We start from the raw sequence: 21490 nt of genomic DNA, 5'->3' as shown, positions 1-21490 counted from the left end.
ATTTAGCTTCGTAAGACATTAGAGAGCTTCGTAGGACAGCACACACTGATTAAATCCTGGAAGTTAGAGTGGAGAGGCGTGCATGTGCAGGCGTTTGGATCGAGTCCGTTTGTGTTAAAGGGGACATATCATGCTAAATCCACTTTTTTAGCCCTTAAATGCATTTTGTTGTATATTTAGAGTGTTTAGAAGTGCAGAAAAAATCAAATTAGTCTCTTCAGGTGCTCCGTAGATATCTTTATATTCTGTTTTGCTCATATTTTTCAATCTGTTTAGATTTTTCTATTCTCTATTACGTTTTTTGAACTATTACATCACAGTATTTGCAGCAGAACTGCCAAATTAGTTCATCAACTCCAGGTCCAACACTTCGAGCAGTCCGCCATTTTTATTTCTCGCTTTTATTTTGTAGTCCAAGCTCCAGGATGCAGAAGTTACGAGAGGATAAGTCAAAATGTTTGGTTGTTGGATGTAGTAACCCACACGCTTCATTACACCGTCTCCCAGCATCAGAACCTTTTCAAAGTGCCTGGTTGAGTTTTATTTTTTATAGAAATGTACCACATCTGTGGATAAGGTCATTATTATGTGTGTGTGAAGCACTTCAATGATGACTGCTTCATCAACCTCCACCAGTATAAAGAAGGATTTGCCGAAAGACTTTGTCTGATTGAGGGTTCAATTCCTTCTATCTTTGGAGACGATGAACAGAGCACTTCGGTAAGCTGTAAATAACGCTAAAAAGTGATGATAAGACGTCCCTGTCATTGTTTTGTTAGCATTAGCAGTTGCACCGTCTTCATATGTTAGCGCTGTCTGCTCGTTTTAGATCCTTGATGATATGGCCTACGTGATTTAATTTAAGTCTAAAGTTTTCATTAGTCAGTTCATTTTGCCGTTTTTGTCTTTGAAAAGACTGTATTAAAATGCATTTCGTGACGTTAGCTTGGCGCTAGCGTTAGCTCGGTGCTTGTGTTAGCTCACTTGTTAGGGTTCTGCAGGTTCATCATCTTCATTTTCATCTCACTCCGCTGGGTCAGACTCTGGCTGGAACATGTAAAGCTGGATGGACAAGTCTAACGTTGTTGACATTTTGTAAATAACGTGTGAATAAAAAGTTCATGCTCCGCTACATAGCCGTATCTCTTCTATCAAACTACAAAAATGGCCGAGCAGGGTGGAGTTGAACCGAGTGTCATCTGAAGAGGGGGCGGGGTATGGAGTGTCTCATTTGCATTTAAAGAGACAGCACCAAAACGAGTTGCTCTCAGAAGCACATCAGAAAAGGGGTAGAAAAGGGGTGGAGCTATAATAATGAGGAATTCAGACCCAAGCATTGCAGTTCCGCTTTATATAGACCACAACTGTATGATTTATATGTAAAAAGGAAGGATTTAAAACCATGACATGTCCCCTTTAACTAAAGATTAAAGAGTAAAGTGGAAGAGATTGAGATGGTTTGTTAGTTATGAGTAAAACAAAGAAACAAAAAGATAAGGCAATGAAAATGAAGAGTGTGGAAGGATGGTTTGTGATTGGAGAAAATAAAGTAACATGAGGAGTAATAACTGGGATTGGACTTGAGGAGAAGCTGGAAAAAGAGACTTAAAGGTGCAGTCTGCAACTCTTATAAAAGTGACTTTTTGTCACATTTACTCAAGCTGTCACTATGTAAGGACAGCTTTACATCAAACTAGTAGTTTGTGTGAAAAAAACAAACTCATTGAGCCCCGCCCCCTGTTGCGCCTGCAGCCTTTGGCAGATTGCCAGAATGCATCGCGGCCAAGCAAAAAGAACCAATCAGAGCCAGGATTGTGTTTGATGGGCTGTCTGACAGCTGTTGCTCACAGGCCCCGCCCCTTTCCCGGGCTGGAGTGTAATTTTTTTTTACAGTGTATGGTTTAAAGGAGTAGAAGATGGAATTGGTGAATTTTCTGCTTGAAAGGTAATTACTGCTGCTTGATTTACATTATGTTTCATTTGTATTTGTTACACTAGAACTCTGTAGTGTATGTGTTGTTTGTGTGTGTGCGCAGCAGCCTCTGTTTGGCTGCTGTAAGTGACACTGCATTGTTGCTGCTGCTGCTGAGGTGTGTGCACATTGAGAGAGAGAAGTAATATGCTTTTAAAAGAGCATGTTATATTACTGTGATGTTGCTGTCAGACTAACGTTTGCTTGTTAGCTCCTCTGAGGGAGGGTCTTTGGAAAGTTTGGAGGCAGGTCAAGAGAGCAGCGGGGAGGGAGGGAGGAGGAGAGTTGCGGACTGCACCTTTAAAGGAGTGAAATGAGTGAAAGTGTTATAGAGAACTGAGGAAGGAAGGAGGGTAGAAAGTTCCTCTGTAATGATTGAGTTTGAAGGAGTGGTTCTCCTTCAGAGAGTAATGATCGGGTACATGAGTTACCCAGTGAGGGCGTATGTACCCCCACCACTCAGAAGGTGGGGGTGGGGGTACATAATGGGAAAGATTGTAACAGAAGCAAAACAAACAGCGCAGGAGCAGAAAGAGGAGAGAGAAAAACTAACAATGGGGATCAATCAGAGAAAGGAAGATATCAGTAGAACATTATGGATAGATTAATCACATTTATTGCATGTGTCATCAGATGCACTGACCAGGTCAAACAGAAAAGATTAAAATAATTGTGAAAAGGACAGAAACAGAAAGGAGTTGTCATGGGAGGAAGTTAAAAACATGTTGGAGAGTTGGTCCTCTTAAATCCTGGTACACTTATAATCCAGTAGGTGGCGGTAATGCACTAACCCGTAGTTTGCCAACCGCCATAAAACATTAAAAAAGAAGAAGTGCAGCAACAAACAACCGGAAATGATGTCACTGTCCGACAAGTGACGACATCAGTGTTTTGTTGACATTTGTGACAGACGAAAACACGGCGGACAGACGGTGTGAGGACAGACAGAGAGCACGCACAGCTGAGACCAGGGACACGGGCTGACCTCTGACCTCTGACCGTTGGAGTCTGCGGACAAACCGAACTAAACCAACCGAGTCATCGTGGTTAGCTTTGCTAGCAGCTTTGTGCTGGACCTTAGCCGGGGAACCCGACCCTGATTCGGACTCAGACCCTCTGACACTGACGTGTCTCCTTAGCTTTGTGTTTACGGCTCATAATGTGGCTGTTAGCACGTTAGCAGGCTAACGTTGTTGTTGTTAGCAGCTAGGCGGCTAAGAGCATGTAACCACCAGCCGAGGATGTAAAGAGCAGACCGGAGAGGAGAGCCATGGCGGACTTTGAAGCCTATCAGGAGTACCAGCGGATCGATGACCCGCAGGAAGACTCTCCCCCCGGGGAGGAGGACTTACTGCTGCATGTACCCGAAGGCCTGAGAGGTAAAGCGGTCACTTTAACAGTCACGTCACGGAGCATGACAAACACAATTCTTTATTTATAATACAGTAATTCATATATGTAATTATTAGGGCTGTGCATTGCCACGATACGATAATATTCACGATTTGGATGTCACTTTGCGACAGAGGTGGTAAAAGTACTAGTTTTCAGTATTCAAGTATTACTATAGATACTTGAATAAAAAAAGACTGGCTATTGTATAACGTATGAATAGACTACCAGTCTATTCACACGCAGCGCCCCTCATTGGCCAGTTTAGGTGACGTGATAGGTGCACCACGTGACTAGAAGTTCCGTCAGGTTAATTTGAGCTCATATTTATTATTAGCTACCCAGCTAATCCTTTTATTTTAGCCCCAATCCTAACCCAGGAAATACCCTAAAGTGTTTTTATTTTGTGTATGTATTTGTAAAGGTGGAATTTGCCGTATTAAATATGAAAATATGTTTGTCAAAAGCGGGATTCAAACTCACGACAGCTGAAGGAACAATCCTTGAGTCAGGCTTCTTAGACCAGTCAGCCGTCCTGACACGGTGATAACACACACACACATTACGCTTATGTAGAAAAGGTTTGGAAAACGTACCCACGGTCCCTGGGTATATTTATACGTTTCCGTATCAATTAGGGGTGTGTATTGCCTGGCATCTGGCGATACTGATACATAGGTCACGATACAATACGATATATCCCAATATTAGTATAAGGTAATTATTGCAATTTTGATATATATATATATGACTAAAGAAACAACTCGTCTGTAAATGTGTACACCTTCATGAGAACATTATGTATGAAATATATTTTATTGGCATATTTTACACCCAAAACATTGGCTTTAACATGCCATGTGCCAACAACACCAAAAAATATTTTTTTTGATATGGATGCATTTTCAATTGATCCGAGAATTGCGTGACGTAATATCGCGATGTATGGCCGAATTGATTTTTTTCAACACCCTCAGTATCATTAGACACTTCCAATAAAACTTTACTCTGGTAAAAGTATTGAAGTTGCTCCCTTACTTGAGTAAAAGTAAAAAAGTATATGCTACTAAATATATTTGAGTAAAAAAGTAAAACAAATGTCCTTTAATAATGAGACAGGGTTTTTTTAAACCAGCAAATTCCACATCTTTTATTTATTTTTATTTTTGTGTGTGTGTGTGTGTGTGCGTGTGTGTGCGTACCAACAAGTATTTATGTGCAGTGAGCGCGCGCGCAGTGTTTGTGTGTCCGCGCACGACGAGTATTTGTGTGTGTCCTTGCATATGTGTTTGTGTGTGCGCGTACCACAAGTGTTTGTGCGTGAGAGACACTTTTATTTCAGTTTAATCAGCTTCAGCAAGGTTTAAATGTGCTTTATAAATAAACTGTTTAAAAAAAAAAAAAGATTAGTCGATTAATTTATTGACCATTTAATCAATTATGAAAATATTTGTTAGTTGTGGCTCTAATTTGCTGTTGTAAAATGCCAAACAGGCACATTTATTAACAAACAGCTGCACAACATGTGCCACTTTTGGCCTTTTCTCCTCTAAGGGACAGCACATGTGAGTGAGTTCTGTAGTGTGGCTTTGTTTAAATGAATGTCGATTTAGACACACTCAGAAATCCATCTAACTGTGCTTTTCGTTCTGTTCCGAGAAATTTCACTTTTACAAGTACAAAATGGTGTGAAATAAAATGGATTTCATTTTTTTGAAACTTGACAACAACTAAATGTAACGAGCAAAAACAAGCTGTATGTTTATCGAAGTTTAACTTTTGTTTCTACTACAGATTCTGATTCTGTTAATAATAAACCTCAATCAGTCAGAAAAAATACACAAAATGACTAAAAACACACAAAAACAAACAAAATGGCTCAATATAAATACATCTCTGCTCTCTTATCTTTCCCTCCCTTCTGGCTTCTGTCCTTCTCACCATGCTGTGGCTGTAGCCCCGCCCCTCCGCTATATTGACCAATCACGAACTGCTTTTACTGTGAAATTAAATCAGCCGGTTCTCTTTTGGGGCTTTTGTCTGTTTCCATCACACAATCACAAATCATCCTGAGGATTTCTAAGTTTTGTTTTGTAGTCGGTGTTTGGAAACAATGACACACAAAACGTACGACAACATAAATACACAAAATAACTCCAAACACACAAAAACAAAATCACACGAAAGTATTAAAATAAATAAATGAACAAAATGACTCTAAACACATCAAAACACACACAAAGTACACAAAATGACAGAAAAGTACACAAAACAACAGCAAAGACACAAAATGACTGTAAAGGTACACAAAAATAACGACTCTAAAAACAGAATTACGACAAAAGCTCACAAAATGACAAGAAAACAAATACACTAAATGACAACTAAACACTAAATAAACAACAATACTATACGAGTCTAAAACAAACAAAATTAAAGCTGCAAGCAGCGTTGAACAGGCCCATGCAACCACACGCATGTCAGGACGTAACGCATGTTGAGGTGTGTTATATGTCGTGGTGTGGCAGAACTTTTAAAGTGTTGAGATGTAGCTGATCATTTTCAAGGATTATATCACAAACTTCCTCGCCAGTCCTAAAATGCGTACAAATTTTCATGAGTTTTTTAACGTGTTTAGGCCTTTAACAATGCGATAATTTTCTCTATAAGAAAAATAATAATAATAAAAGCGAGGTGCATTACAATTGGGTCCTACGCACTGTTGTGCTCGGGCCCTAATTACAACGAAAACACAATCATTTTAAAACACACAAAATGACAACAAAACAAGCAAGATTGTTTTCTAGTCGGTGTTTGGAAAACAATTTAAGTTAAAAGTTCTTTTTCATTTTTTACATCCAGTGTTGATTCTAATTTAATGGTATTTGTTAAAAGGATGAAGTCAGAGCTTTTTGCAGTTAATATAAATCATTTATTTACAAAGAACAAGGATTAATTGTATATAAAAACTTGATTTCCTGGTTGTTTTTGTTTTCCCACTCTAACAGTTTCTTTCTCCTTGTGTTTTTTTTAGACTCATGGCATCATATCAAGAACCTGGATAACTTCTTCACAAGAATATCCTTTCACAGAATGTTACACACACTCACACTGTAACCCCACCCATGGGTGAGGTTATATTAAGTCACTTCACATTTTTACTTGATTTCGTTTAAAAATAATAACAATATTTCCATTTCAGGAAGTGAATTGTCTATTTTCATCAGTGAAAAGGGGAGGCTCTACTTCAGTTTTTAGCAGAACTTTTTATTTATTAATGATTTTTAACATTTTACATGTGACACACTAAGACAGAGAAAGACATCCAGCCAGGCACAGAGTGTACATAAAGATACAGTACAAAGTCCAGAGTTCATCGTCAACACAAATACCTGGATAAAACAAGAACACAAAACAACACAATACTAACAATGAGGCTGTTTACCTCATTAAAATATCCACAATTTAGCCACAAAACAATGAAATATAGTTGGGGTCATCTAAAGTTTTAAATACTTTAAAATTGGTTTTCATGTGCTATAAAATATACTGTATGTAGGTTCCCTGACATTTCATATCTAAGTTTTTCACTGTGGAGTACTCCAGTGTGTTCCCTTAACCAAGCTTCAAATACAGGTGGGGCGTCTGATTACCACATTTTCAAAATACATCTCTTTGCAATAACCAAACCATAAGCAAAAGTTGTACAGAATTATTTGTCCTTCTTTTCCAGTGCACTAGAGATGCCCAACAACGTCAAGCTCCAGATTAACTTTAAATATAGAGGAAAACATTTAAATATGAAACACCAAAGGTTTTTAATCTTTGGGCATTCCCAGACGTGATGTGCCAGTGAAGATCTTACGTCTTTCACACAGTGGTGAAGTTTGAGGGAACATTTTACGTAACTTAGTTCTTGAATAATGTAACCTATGCAAAACATTGAATTGTATTAATTGTAATCTAGAATTAATAGAACAATAATGAATATTTTTTAATGCTTGTTTCCAAATGTTCTCCTGAATTCTAATATTAAAGGTGCAGTCCGCAATGCTCAGATCCATCTCTTCCCCTCCCTCCCCGCTGCCCTTTACCTGCCTCCAAACTTTCCAAAGTCCCTCCCTCAGAGGAGCTAACAAGCTAACGTTAGTCCGACAGCAACATCACAGTAATATAACATGCTCTGTTAAAAGCATGTTACTGCAGCACTTCTCTTTCACACACTATTCTCGCAGCAGCAACAACACAGTGTCACTTATAGCAGCCCACACGGAGGCTGCTGGGTGCACATGAACAACACATGCACTACAGAGTTCTAGTGTAACAATTACAAATTAAACATAATGTAAATCAAGCAGCAGTAATTACTTTTCAAGCAGAAAAGTCACCAATTCCATCTTCTCCTCCTTTAGACCATACACTGTAAAAAAGACGGCGCTCCAGCCTGGGAAAGGGGCGGGGCCTGTGAGCAACCGCTGTCAGACAGTCCATCAAACACAATCCTAGCTCTGATTGGTTCTTTTTGCTTGGTCGCGGTGCATTCTGGCAATCTGCCAAAGGCTGCAGGAGCAGCAGGGGGCGGGGCTCAATGAGTCTGTTATTTTCACACAAACTACTAGTTTGATGTAAAGCTGTCCTTACATAGTGACAGCTTTAGCAAATATGACAAAAAGTCATTTTTATAAGAGTTGCAGACTGCACCTTTAAGGTCAGCCTCCCATTTATGCTTAATTTTATCATCTGTTTATAAGAACAAATTTGAATCAATTTGAAAATGAATCCATTTAGTGTGTGGGGGGCAAGTTAGAGCTTAAACAAAGAGTTGTCTTCTGGAAGTAAATTATGTAACTGAATGTTTTGATTTATATACGTAATTTCGAATTTGCAGATATCTGAAAAAATGTGATTTTGGCAAGTCATATTTTACCTGTATTTGTTCAAAAGAACAAATAGGTTTATTAATATATAGATCTTTTAAAGAATTGATGCCTCTCCAACTCTACTCTTTAAAAACTGAATCTATGATTGAAGGTGGAAAGGCATGATTAATCCATATTGGGGAATGCACTGAAGTATCTGGGAGTTCACAGTATTTTCTAATCTGATTTTTTTAATGTTAAATATAGTAAAATGTTCTTCCTAACTCTAGACCTTGGGCTTCAGTGATGAGAAAAGTATTTTCGTAAGGGATGTTTTCTTTATTAAGCTTTTTTCAATTGCTAAGCGAGATGGTATCAGAGACGGGCTATGGTCATTAACAAGTTGCCAGTATGTCAGTTTCTCTTGTATTAGCTGCCCAATAATAATGTAATAAACATGGTAGGCCCAAGCCCAGATAAATGGGAGAATAACAGAATCAATCATTTTAAAATAGGACATTGGATGGAATATATGTTGGGATATTTTGAAACAACTAGAGAAATCTTGGTAAGCAAACCATTTTAATTGTATTTATTCAACCTGTTAATGACAAGGGCAGCGTTTTCCACTTTTCTATTTTCTTTTTTTAAGGTGTTTAACCTATCACTGAAGTTATATTTAAAAAGAAACTTAGGTTTTTTAGTAAGTTTAATCCCTAATATTTAACACTGTTTAATACGTTAAATAAGGTCGAGGTAACAAATTCAGGGTTTAAATCTGCTGTAAGTGACAAAAGGTCGCTTTTTTGCCAATTTATGGTACATCCTGGGAATGTACTAACTCATTTATTAATTTCAATAAATATGGAATAGATTGCTCAGACAAAAGATTTGCTATATCATCTGCATAAAGAGATATTTTATGATTTATTCCCTCAATGGTAATGGGTTTGAAGTATGGATTTTCCCTAATACTAATTGCTAAAGGTTCAATGGCGAGTGCAAACAGCAATGTTTGCAATCTCGAGTGGAAAGGATTACGACCGGTTTTGATTGGTGACAACAGAGGCGTTTGGGTTCAAATAAACCGAACATTTTTGATGTTCACTCAGACGAAACCTTTAAGCATTAAACGTCAACAAACGTCCTTAACTGTGTTCTCACATTTATCATTTTCACCAGAAGAATGGCTTTGCCTGCATGATGCTCTCAGAATGCTTTGAACTTGTGTAAGTATTGCATTTTCTTTTAACTCCACACACAAAACGACAACATAAAGACACAAAATAACTCCTAATACACAAAATAACTCCTAACACATGAAATGGTTAAAATAGATAAATAAACAAAATTACTCTAAACAGACTCAAAACTACGATAAACAAACACAATGGCAACAAAAATACACAAAAGAACGCCAAAAACCCACAAAATGTCAAGAAAAACCACATATAATCAGAATAAATACACACATTGACTCCAAACACACTCAAAACTACATTAAACAAAAAATATACAAACAGCAACCACCACAAAAACGACAACAAATAAAACTAGGAAAAAATACACAAAATGACTCCAGACACACTTAAAACAATAATAAAGAAACAAAATGGCAACAAAAATACACAAAAGAATGCCAGAAACGCACAAAATAACAACAAAAACAACATGCAATCAGAAGAAATACACAAAATGACTCCAAACACATTCAAAACTACTATAAACAAACAACATGGCAACGAAAACACAACAAAGGACACCAAAAACACACAAAACAACAAAAAACCACTTACAATCAGAAAAAAAATACACAATAAGACTCTAAACACACAAGAAGCTACAATTTAAAAAAAAAAAAGAAAATGTCAACGAAAATACACAGAATGACACCAAAAATACACAAAACAGCAACGACTACAAATAAACAAATAAAACCAGGAAAAAAATACACAAAATGACTCCAAACAGGCTCAAACCAATAATACTGATCTGAATTCAGAGGCATATATTTGCTTTGTTTTCTTTAAATGCAGATGTTAATTTGTTGTGCTTTTATTTTGAAGATTGACCTGTTCCTCTAAGCAGCTTCCTGTTTCCTGTCCTCCTTACAGCCAGCTCCTCTTCGTCGTCACATTCACTACGTTTCTGGTGAACTGTGTGGAGTACGACGTGTTGTTTGCCAACCGAGCCGTCAACCACACGGGGCCGGGACAGAGTCCCACGGACAGGAACAAAGTCACGCTGCCAGACGCCATCCTGCCCAGTCAGCAGTGCACCCAGAGGTGACGCTCCGGTCCACACACTTACATTAATGACCTGTGGGTGGGCGGGGGCTGGTCTTCTAATCCAAAGGTTGGAGGTTTCATCCCAAGGCGATTCCTGTCCTTGGGCTAGACACTAATGAGCAGACATGGGCAACTGGTGGCCCTCAGACTAATTTTGTGTGGGCCCCCAAAATAAATGCACAAAATGACAGAAAAGTACACGAAACAACAGCAAAGACACATAAAATGACTCTGAAAACCCACAACATGACTGTAAAGGTACACAAAAATGACAAAATGACTCCAAAAACACACAGAATCACGACAAAAACACACAAAATGACAATGAAACACACTAAATAATTTTAAAAGCACACAAAATGACAAAACACACTAAATAATTTTAAAAACACACAAAATGACAACAAAACACACTAAATAATATTAAAAACACACTAAATGACAACAGAAATGCACAAAATGACAAGAAAAACATAAAACGACAACAGAAAAACAGACAATATGAGTCTAAAACACACAAAATGACAAAAAAAACACACAAAGTGACTTAAAAACAAACAAAAGGAAAAATAGACTAAAGCTGTAGTTTCCTGTGTTAATGCTCTGATTGATCTTAATTCTAATGCTGAGGTAAATGATGATCATGTGATCAGATACAGTCACATGTTTGAAGCCCCGCCCCCTGTGGTAGCAGCTCTGCTATAAAGGATTAGTGCTTTGAGGATTAAGTGCTTCAATAATGATGAAGTTATGATTGTAACAGAACACTGACATATTTGACCCTTAGGTTGAACACTTTATGATGTTTATAGACTTTGGTCTGACATGTGACCCCTGTGTGAGAAAAGCCACTGAGCTTTAACTCGTCTATAGAGTTTCATCATGATGTGAGGCTTCCAAAGGCTGATTTTCTAAAATGTCAACTTGACAGAAAGTTCTCACAGAGCCTGTTCTAGGAAACAGTTTGTTCATTTTTTTTGGGTGAAACTTGTTTTGGTGCCAGTTCCCTGTGACCTGAGGTGAGAAGTGGAGTACGGTAACTTATACTGTGATGTTGTCAGCGCTTTAATCACGCGCTACATCCAGCAGCTACAATCTGAGTCTGGTCTCAATGGGTGTTTATTTATTTCTTCTCTGGGTCAAAGGTTGTCAACACATTTATCTAGACAAACAAACTTCAAGCGTCTTGTGCTTTTATTTTGAAAAACGATTACATTTGGCAATAATTGGAAACTTAAAGCTGCTGGAAATGATCTTTTTTTTGTGTGTCAGATAAAGACATAGTGTAGGCTCCAAACATCAATAAGTCAATGCTTTAAGCATTTTACTGTACAGAGTTTTCATATTTATTTACGACTATCACTTTTTTTCATAGTCTGCCTGGTCCTGCCACTTATAGTCAGGTGCAATTTATATCTAAAATATATATAAATTAACATGATCGATTTATAATGTTAATTGATTTAAACTGACATGAACCAAGGAGTAAACTGATGTGATTAAGGTGCGTTCACACCGAACGCGACTGAAGCGACTAGATTACATTCAATGTAAATGACACAATCTCAAGCGACCTCCCTTTAATCGACGTGACGTGCACTATTGCAACGACTAGACTAGGTCCTGAGCTACAGTGAGACGGCTGCAGCAGGAGGCTATACACTTCCTCAACTTACCGGGGCTAAATTAAAACAGTTAATCTAGAATAATCCTACATTCTGGGTGTACGCATCCTTTAGTAACTCTGTAAGTTGATCATTAAACTATAAAAGTGGCGCCGTTAATGATCAGTGCTGTAAACGTACCGCTGGAGAAGAAGTGATTAGTTCTCTCTCTGTTCCCTGGTAATGACATCACTGGAGTGATGGAGTGACCAAAATGCACCACTATGTTCAAGTGACTCATCACGGGCGATTGAAGTGACTACAGTCACGTTTGGTGTGAACGCATCTTTATAGTGTGTGTGTGTGTGTGTGTGTGTGTGTGTGTGTGTGTGTGTGTGTGTGTGTGTGTGTGTGTGTGTGTGTGTGTGTGTGTGTGTGTGTGTGTGTGTGTGTGTGTGTGTGTGTGTGTCCCCTGCTTCATGGCTCCTTCTTTAAAGAAAAAAAACCCCTCATTTTTTGACTGATGTCAGTTATGATATGATAAGTAGAAAACCATAGTTTTATTGTTTTTTTCTCTTAATTACTATATGGTTTTCATTTAAAAGCATGTAACAACTTGATTAGCTTCAGCACCTTTTCTAAGTGTTTCCAGTAGAACTGGTCATTAGAGGCTGGTATGGTCAGACCAGTGGAGACGTTCTGCTCTAGGTTATTAAATGTCTACAGTTTGACCTGCTGAGGCTGTTTGTGTGGAGGTGAGTGACGTCCCAGCTCTATTCTGGGCTCTGGTTTCCAGTAAGTGCACCGTCAGTGCTCTTAGATTTCCAACGATGACTTGTTGTGAGCTCATGCTCACCTTCATTTCTCACTGCAGTGCATGCTGGGATATGAGCCACTGCTCTTTTTATAACAGAAGAGGGTAGGAAGGAAAGAAGTTTAGCTTTAGCACCTTAGCTTTAATCTTAGTAAAACAAACCTGTATCACCAACACATTACAAAACACAGCCTAAATCAATTTAAACATCAACAAGTCAATTTAAGGCATTCATCACAAAATATAAAGTAAAGTTTTATTTGAAATAAATACAAAAATAAATGAATTAGAACAGAGGTTCTCAACGTTGGAGTCAGGACCCCATTTGGGGTCGTGAGACACTGGGTTGCCAGATGCCTTCAAGAAACAGAATATTTTTTCAACAGTTTGATCCCATTTTTGGTTATTTTTACCCCTTTTTTTTTTTACAACTACACCAATATTTCTATATTTGAACCTATTTTCGTCACTTTTTTTTTTTACCATATTTTTGCTCCTTTTAATGTATTTTTGCTACATTATTCCATTTTCTGACACTTCTACATCACATATCAATTCTTTTTCTGCACATTTGTTCCACTTTCCAGACATGTTCAGCACATGTGTTGACCCATTATTGTCACTTTTAACCTCTTCAACATATTTCATGCTTATTTCTACCAATTTAACCACATTCACCATTTGTCATCAATCAATCAATCAATCAATCAATCTTTATTTGTATAGCGCCAAATCATAACCAATGGTATCTCAAGGCACTTTACAGTAGAGCAGTCTTAAGGACGGACTCTTCATTTTATGGATACACACATATGCATATATACGTATATACACATACATATGTATCCCACACCCAACATGAATTCATCATGGCGGCAAGGAAAACCTTCTGTTAAGCAGCAGGAACCTTGTGTGGATCCCATTCCTATGATGAACAGCCATCCACGTTATGCTGTGTTGGGTGTGTGCAGAGAAAAGGGTGGAGACAGAGCCGCTGAGTCTCTGTAACTCCACACTGAGGATCCCACGGACCTGCAAGACAAAAGCCAGAAGGAGTACAGGAGCAAACACACAAGGGAGTAAGCAGACATAGAGGGAGTGTTTGAAAGAGGAATGGGACCCTCTCCGGTCCCTCTCTAACCTAAATGACCTCTCTCTTAACGCCCTCTCCAACCTCTCTCCAACCGAGCATGCCAGACCCCCCCCCCCGGCAGTCTATGCCTATTGCATCTTAATTATGAGCTATGAGCTGGTTCCTAACTAAAAGCTTTATCAAAGAGGAATGTTTTGAGCCTAACCTTAAAGGTAGAGAGGGTGTCTGCCCCCCGAACCGTGGTTGGTAGATGGTTCCAGAGAAGTGGGGCCTGATAACTGAAAGCTCTTCCTCCTATACTACTTTTAGAGATGAATGGAACAACGAGTAGTCCAGCATTTTGAGAGCGTAGTGTTCTGGGGGGATTGTATGGCACTACAAGCTCCTTGAGATAGACTGGTGCCTGTCCATTTAGGGCTTTATAAGTGAGAAGAAGAATCTTGAATTCTATTCTATATTTTATGGGAAGCCAATGCAGAGAGGCTAATACAGGAGTAATGTGATCTCTTCTCCTAGTTTTAGTCAGTACACGTGCTGCAGCATTTTGAACCAGCTGAAGTGTCTTAAGCGACTTGCTCGGGCAGCCTGCTAAAAGAGAATTACAATAATCCAGTCTAGAGGTAACAAAAGCATGGACTAGTTTTTCGGCGTCGCCCTGAGACAGGATAGATCTGATTTTAGCAATGTTACGGAGATGAAAGAAGGCAGTTCTTGAAGTTTGTTTTATGTGAGAGTTGAAGGATAAGTCCTGATCAAATAGAACCCCAAGGTTTCTAACAGTTGTGCTTTGTGCCAGAGTAATGCCATCTAGGGCAGTTAGGCTAGCATAGGTTTCTCTAAGGTGTCGCGGGCCCAGTACAATGAGCTCAGTCTTGTCTGAGTTGAGAAGAAGAAAATTTTGGTCCATCCAGGCCCTAATGTCCTTTAGACAGGCCTCAAGTTTAGATAGCTGATTTGTCTCACCTGTCTTCATTGATACATACAGTTGGGTATCATCAGCATAGCAGTGGAAGTTAACAGAGTATTTTCTCATAACATTACCAAGGGGGATCATATAGATACAGAAGAGGATTGGACCTAGCACAGAGCCCTGAGGAACCCCGTAGCTTACTTTAGTGTACACAGAAGACTTATTATTCACGTGTACAAACTGGTACCTATCAGATAGGTAGGACTTAAACCAGTTTAGGGCAGTCCCTGTGATTCCAAGTAATTTCTCTAATCTCTCTAGTAGAATATAGTGATCTATAGTGTCAAAAGCTGCACTAAGATCTAATAAAACCAGCACTGAGAGTCGTCCTTCATCTGAAGCCCAGAGTAGATCATTAGTTACTTTAACTAAAGCAGTCTCTGTGCTGTGTTGAGCTCTAAAGCCTGACTGGAAGTCCTCGAACAGGTTGTTGTTTTGAAGAAATTCACAGAGCTGAGCTGCCACAACTTTCTCAAGAATCTTTGAAATAAAAGGAAGATTAGATATAGGCCTGTAGTTTGCTAAAGTGCTGGAATCAAGAGTAGGTTTTTTGAGAAGGGGTTTGATTACAGCTACTTTAAAGGACTGTGGCACGTAGCCTATTGATAGGGATATATTTATTGTCTCCAACAAAGATGGGCAGACTAGGGGAACAACTTCTTTAAACAGCTTAGTTGGGATCGGATCTGAAAGGCAGGTCGATGGTTTGGAGGATGAAATAATAGAGTTAAGTTCCTGAAGTCCTATATGTGTGAAACAGTTTAGGTTAGGCCTATTTACATTTAATGGTACAGCAGGCCCAGGTGAAGGCAGGGAGTGGCTAATTTTATCTCTAATCTTGTGAATTTTATCGTTAAAAAATGTCATAAAGTCCTCACAGCTGAGGGCTAGAGGAATCATGGGCTCAATAGAGCTCTGACTTTGTGTTAGCCTGGCTACAGTGCTGAAAAGGTACCTCGGATTATTTTTATTTTCTTCAATTAGTGAGGAGTAGTATGTAGATCGACTATGTCGTAAGGCTGTCATGTATTTACTATGGCTTTCTTGCCAAAGTATTCGTGACTCCTCTGTTTTATTGGAGCGCCACATTCTCTCTAATTTACGGGTTGTCTGTTTGAGTGTGTGAGTTTCAGAGCTAAACCACGGAGCTTTCCTCTGACGTTTAATAGTTTTTTCCCTCAATGGGGCAATTGAGTCCAAGGTGGATTTTAGTAGACTAGCAGAGCTATCGACAAGCAGATCCAGTTGAGAGGGGTTATAATTAATATCATAGTTATTTATTGGATGGTGCACTGAGTTTAAGGCAGCAGGAATGGCCTCTTTAAATTTAGCCACAGCACTGTTGGATAGATTTCTACTTGTAACTATTTTATTGCACAGTGCGAGATCCTCTAGGATAATGTTAAAAGATATTAAAAAGTGATCTGATAGCAGAGGATTTTCAGGGTAGACTTTTAGTTCATTAATATCAAGACCATATGTTAGAACAAGATCAAGAGTATGATTTAAACGATGAGTAGCTTCATTAATAGTTTGAAAAAAGCCAACTGAGTCTATTAGGGACATAAAGGCTGAGCTCAGGCTATCACTATCTTTGTCCACATGGATATTAAAATCTCCTACTATCAGTATTTTATCAGAACTGAGGACTAAGTTTGATATAAACTCAGAGAATTCTGATAGAAATTCAGAATAAGGGCCTGGAGGACGGTAAATTATCGCAAATAAGACTGGCTGGCAGGTTTTTGATTCGATATGAGATAAATTTAGAACCAGGCTTTCAAAGGAAGTGTAACTGGCCTTTGGTTTAGGATAGATTAGGAGAGAGGAATGATAAATAGCTGCTACACCACCTCCACGGCCTATGTCTCGTGGCATATGAGTATTTAAATGACTGGGAGGAGTGGCTTCATTTAAACTAACATATTCATCTTGATACAGCCATGTTTCAGTTAAACAGAATAAATCAAGGTTATTTTCTGAGATAAGGTCATTTACTAGTAGAGATTTGGATCTCAGTGATCTAATATTTAATAGAGCACATCTAATGGTTTTATGTTTTGGTGTTTCTAGATTTGAGATTTTAATTTTTTTCAGATTTTTATAATTGATAGCTCTTTTATTTGATTTTATGTTAAAATCATTGTGAAATATGGGTCGGGGGACTGACACCGTCTCCATAAAATAATATTCATCACCATCACAACAGTTGTCATGGCGATGAACACAGCTATCCTGATAGCAATGGGAGGGAAACTGTCCTAAGGCAAGCGCAGAGGGGCGTGGAGGACTCCCCCTCTGTAACATGGTCTCATTCATGAGATGTCATAAATGTGCCATGTTTTCTGATAGTAGAGATGCTCCCTCCAAAGTAGGATGGATTCCATCTCTTCCTATCAGGTTCGGTTTTCCCCAGAAGGATCTCCAATTATCAATGAAGCCCACCTCGTTTTCTGGACACCACCTCGATAGCCAGCGGTTAAATGATGACATGCGGCTATACATGTCATCACTGGTCAGATTTGGTAAGGGACCAGAGAAAATTACGGAGTCCGACATTGTTTTAGCATAAGCACAAACTGATTCAATGTTCACTTTGGTTGCTTCCGACTGGCGACGTCGGGAGTCATTAGTGCCGACATGGAGGACTATCCTATCAAACTTACGATTACTCTTTGCCAGCAACTTTAGATTTGATTCTATGTCGCCCGCTCTGGCCCCTGGGATGCACCTCACAATGCCCGCTGACTTCGCTAGCTTCACGTTTCTCACTATGGAGTCGCCAATTATCAGAGTTTGTTCCCCGGTGAGTGTGTTGTCCTCACAGAGGGGGGAGAACCTGTTTGAGACGTGAACATGGTGGTGTCCCGAGCGGCTTTTTGACCTTCGACTATGCTTACCACGGACAGTAACCCACTCATTGCTGGCCGGGGGGGAGGCTAAGCTAGAGCTAGCACGGTCCGCACCGGCTAGGTCCTGCTTGCTAGCTTCGGTTTTGGTATCAGGGGTGCGGAACCGCTTCTCCAGATTGTTGATCCTCGCCTCCATATCTAACAGTACGCTACACTTTATGCAACTACCATTGTCCCTAAAGGAGGACGAGGAGTAACTAAACATCTGACACACCGGGCAGGAGAGCGGAGGGGAGGAGAGAGAAGCCATAGGTGCTAAATTTAAGCTAAGCTAAGCTAAGCTAAGGACAAAAGGAAGTTTAAAGGAGATTGTACTGCCTATAAGAGGCGAGATTGCTTTTTACTTAACCTTCGTACGTTTAACTGTACGGTAAAAAATTAAAACAAGTGTTTTCAAGGCTAAAATATCAATGACAACAAGTTTGATTAGAGTTAGCAGAACACAGTAGTAGAGCGCTGCAAACAGCGGTAGAGTGTAAACAGGAAATGATCGATACGTCACCACGTCAGCACGTCGTCAGCACGTCACCAGAAGGGCTGTTCTGTCATGCCCATTATTTGCCAGTATAAACTAATTGTTCCAATATTGACACTTTAAACCCTTTTTTACTACTTTTTCTGTTTGTTTTTGGCAACTTTTAACTCATTTCTATGGTTTTTCAAATCCCATTTCACCACCTTTTCCACCAACTTTGCTCACTTTTAACCCATTTTATTTTAAAACAAGGATTTACATCTTTAAGATGACTATATGCTATCGGCCAAATAATGATAAAGTTCCTGGATAATAGTGGATATTAACCTTTATTTTGGGGGTCACAGGCTGAAAAGGTTGAGAACCACTGAATTAGAAGATCCTGAAAAATTACCTAAATAAATCGAAGAGTTACGAATGTAACTATGGTTCTATGAATCCCGAATGACCGCCAGAGGCGGTGCTTTAAGCACTGAATATTCCCCTTCGCGCATGCGCAGTGCGAGTATGTATACCAACAATGTCACCCGTGACCCCTGGATGACCCAGAGGAAGTTTATATCTTCCGGTATCACTCCAGGGTACTTTCCTACAGAATCTTCTCGCGAGCACACGAGGGTTCTGAGTGACAAAGAGCTCTGGCGGTCATTCGGGATTCATAGAACCATAGTTACATTCGTAACTCTTCGTTCTATTTCATCCCTGCTGACCGCCAGAGGCGGTGCTTTAAGCACTGAATGACTTATACCAGAAAAGTCACGAAGAATCCTGTTTACCACCGTTCAGTGTGTAGGGTCAGAGGACTCTGGCCGAAGGACCACAGCCAATGGATGGGGTGTGGCTACATTCACCCTGTAGAATCTGGAGAAAGTGCCTGGCGACGCCCATGAGGCCGCAGCACAGATGTCCTCCAGGGGCACTCCCCTCAGGGCAGCCCATGACGTAGCAACACTCCTGGTAGAGTGGCACCGCACACCAGATGGGATGAGACGGTTACTTGCCCGATATGCATGGACAATCACATCGACAATCCAGTTGGACAGGCGCTGCTTGGAGACAGCACCACCCCTGTTCAGGCCACCATAACAAAGAAAGAGCTGATCAGACCCCCGAAAACCGACAGTAGCTGCAATGTAGGCTTCCAGGGCGCGCACTGGGCACAACAGGTCAGACTGAACCTCTGGCTCCACGGAAGAAGGATTGAACCGTGCCAGCCGAATGGGCTGGTTGAGGTGAGCGCGGGAGAGCGCTTTAGGGAGAAAAGCTGTGTTCGGCCACAGAGTGACTCCCGAGCTGTCCGAATTCCACCTCAGACATGTGTCGCTGATTGACAGGGCGTGCTGCTCACCGACACGCTTTGCGGAGGAAATGGCCAGAAGGAACGCAGTCTTAAGGGTAACCCACTTCAGCGCTGCTCGTGCCAAGGGCTCAAACGGTGGAAGGCGCAATGCCTCCAGCACCAGGGGAAGATCCCATGCTGGAGTCCTTGTGGCTCTTGGAGGATGCAACCTCCAAGCTCCTCTCAAAAAAAGGGACACCAGTTTGTGGCTACCAATCGTGCCATTGTCGACCATTACATGTCTGCAAGATATTGCTGCGACATAGACTCTCAGCGTTGAATGAGAAAGCCCTTTGTCCAGAAGGGACTGGAGAAAGTCCAGAATAGCTGGCACAGGGCAGTGCACAGGGTCCACCTCCCGCCTTGTACACCAGTCGGAAAACAGTTTCCATCTGTTCTCATACTGGAGGCGGGTAGACGGCGCTCTTGCATTCATTATAGTATATCTAACTGAGTCGGCACAGACGCTCAGGAGCGTCTCGGGCCCCCCAGTGGCCAAACGCACAGTTGAAGGAGTTGCGGATTGGGGTGCCAAATCCGCCCGGCCAGTTGGGACAGGAGATCCCTCCTGTCGGGAAGGCGCCACGGTGCGCCGTGACAGAGGCTGTGCAGCAGCAGGAACCAGCTTCTTCCTGGCCAGAAGGGAGCTACAGGCAGGATCCTGTGGCCCTCCTGAAGGACCCTGTGGAGTACCAGCTGAATCAGAGGAAACGGAGGGAAGGCATACAGGAGGCCATCCGGCCAAGGATGAGCCAATGCGTCCTGGCTGAGAGGACTGGTTGTCTCGGCTAAGGAGAACCACAGAGGGCAGTGGGTCGACTGCTCTGAAGCAAAGAGGTCCACCTCTGCCCTGCCGAATATGCTCCATATAATGTTCGTTTCCTCCAGGTGGAGGTGCCACTCCCCTGACGGAGGTTTCCGATGGGAGAGGAAGTCCGCCAAGTTTTTCTGCTCTCCCAGTATATGCATTGCTCGTATACTGATCAAGCGGGGGGCTGCCCATGTGAGGAGCTCCCTTGCCACTTCCAGCAGCCGTGCAGACTTGGTACTGCCCTGATGGTTTATGTGATACACTGTAGACGTGTTGTCTGACCGCACAAGGACATGCTTGTCCCTCAGATGCGGCAAGAAGTGCTTGAGAGCTAGGTGAATCGCACGCAGCTCCAACACATTGATGTGTGCACCTTGGTCTTCCACAGGCCAACGCCCCTGGGCCGTCCTGCTATGCCACACCGCACCCCATCCTGAAGGGCATGCGTCTGTGGTAACGGCCTCCCTGCGAGATGGAACGAAGCCTATAGGAACGCCTCTGAGCAAGTAAGCCCTGCCCCTCCACGGAGCCAGGGCGCAAAGACACTGTTGTGCGACCTTGAGCCTCCTGCTCCTGTGCCGCTTGGCATCCAAGTGAAAACTGTTCAGCCACCTCTGCAGTGGGCGCAGCGACAGCAAGCGCAGAGGAACTACCCCCGAGACTGACGTTAGCTTGCCCAAAAGACGGAAGAAAGAAACATAGGTCAGCCAGTGGCCCTCCCTGAATAAGGCGAGCTGGCGAAAAATACCGTCCACATGGTGGGGGGAGGGATTTGCCGTCATAGTTACACTGTTCATTAAAACCCCAATGAAAGTTGTGACCCAGGATGGCACCAGGCAACTTTTTTCCACATTCACCTTGAGTCCAAGTCGAGCCACATGGGACAGGAGACGTTCTGTGTCTTGTGATCCCTGGACCCGGGATGGAGCACAGATCAGCCAGTCGTCCAGGTATGGGAGAA

General features: G+C 41.1%; 1 protein-coding gene across 2 annotated transcripts in view; it reads left to right on the top strand.

Moving 5' to 3' along the window:
- Positions 1-2814: 2814 nt before the first annotated feature.
- The window catches only part of atg9b (autophagy related 9B), a 35313-nt gene continuing 16637 nt past the window's right edge, over positions 2815-21490 (top strand). For both annotated transcript variants that reach the window (XM_028472960.1, XM_028472959.1), the window contains exons 1-4: positions 2815-3351; positions 6399-6442; positions 9388-9452; positions 10338-10508. In XM_028472960.1, the coding sequence (XP_028328761.1) occupies positions 3243-3351; positions 6399-6442; positions 9388-9452; positions 10338-10508 (389 nt within the window). In that variant the 5' untranslated portion in view covers positions 2815-3242. The remainder of the gene's footprint in view (positions 3352-6398; positions 6443-9387; positions 9453-10337; positions 10509-21490) is intronic.

The sequence above is a fragment of the Gouania willdenowi genome, chromosome 17 (genome assembly GCF_900634775.1).
Source record: "Gouania willdenowi chromosome 17, fGouWil2.1, whole genome shotgun sequence".
Classification (NCBI taxonomy): domain Eukaryota; kingdom Metazoa; phylum Chordata; class Actinopteri; order Blenniiformes; family Gobiesocidae; genus Gouania; species Gouania willdenowi.
Note: the sequence above shows the minus strand (reverse complement) of the source record. Positions and strands in the feature narration are given on the sequence as shown.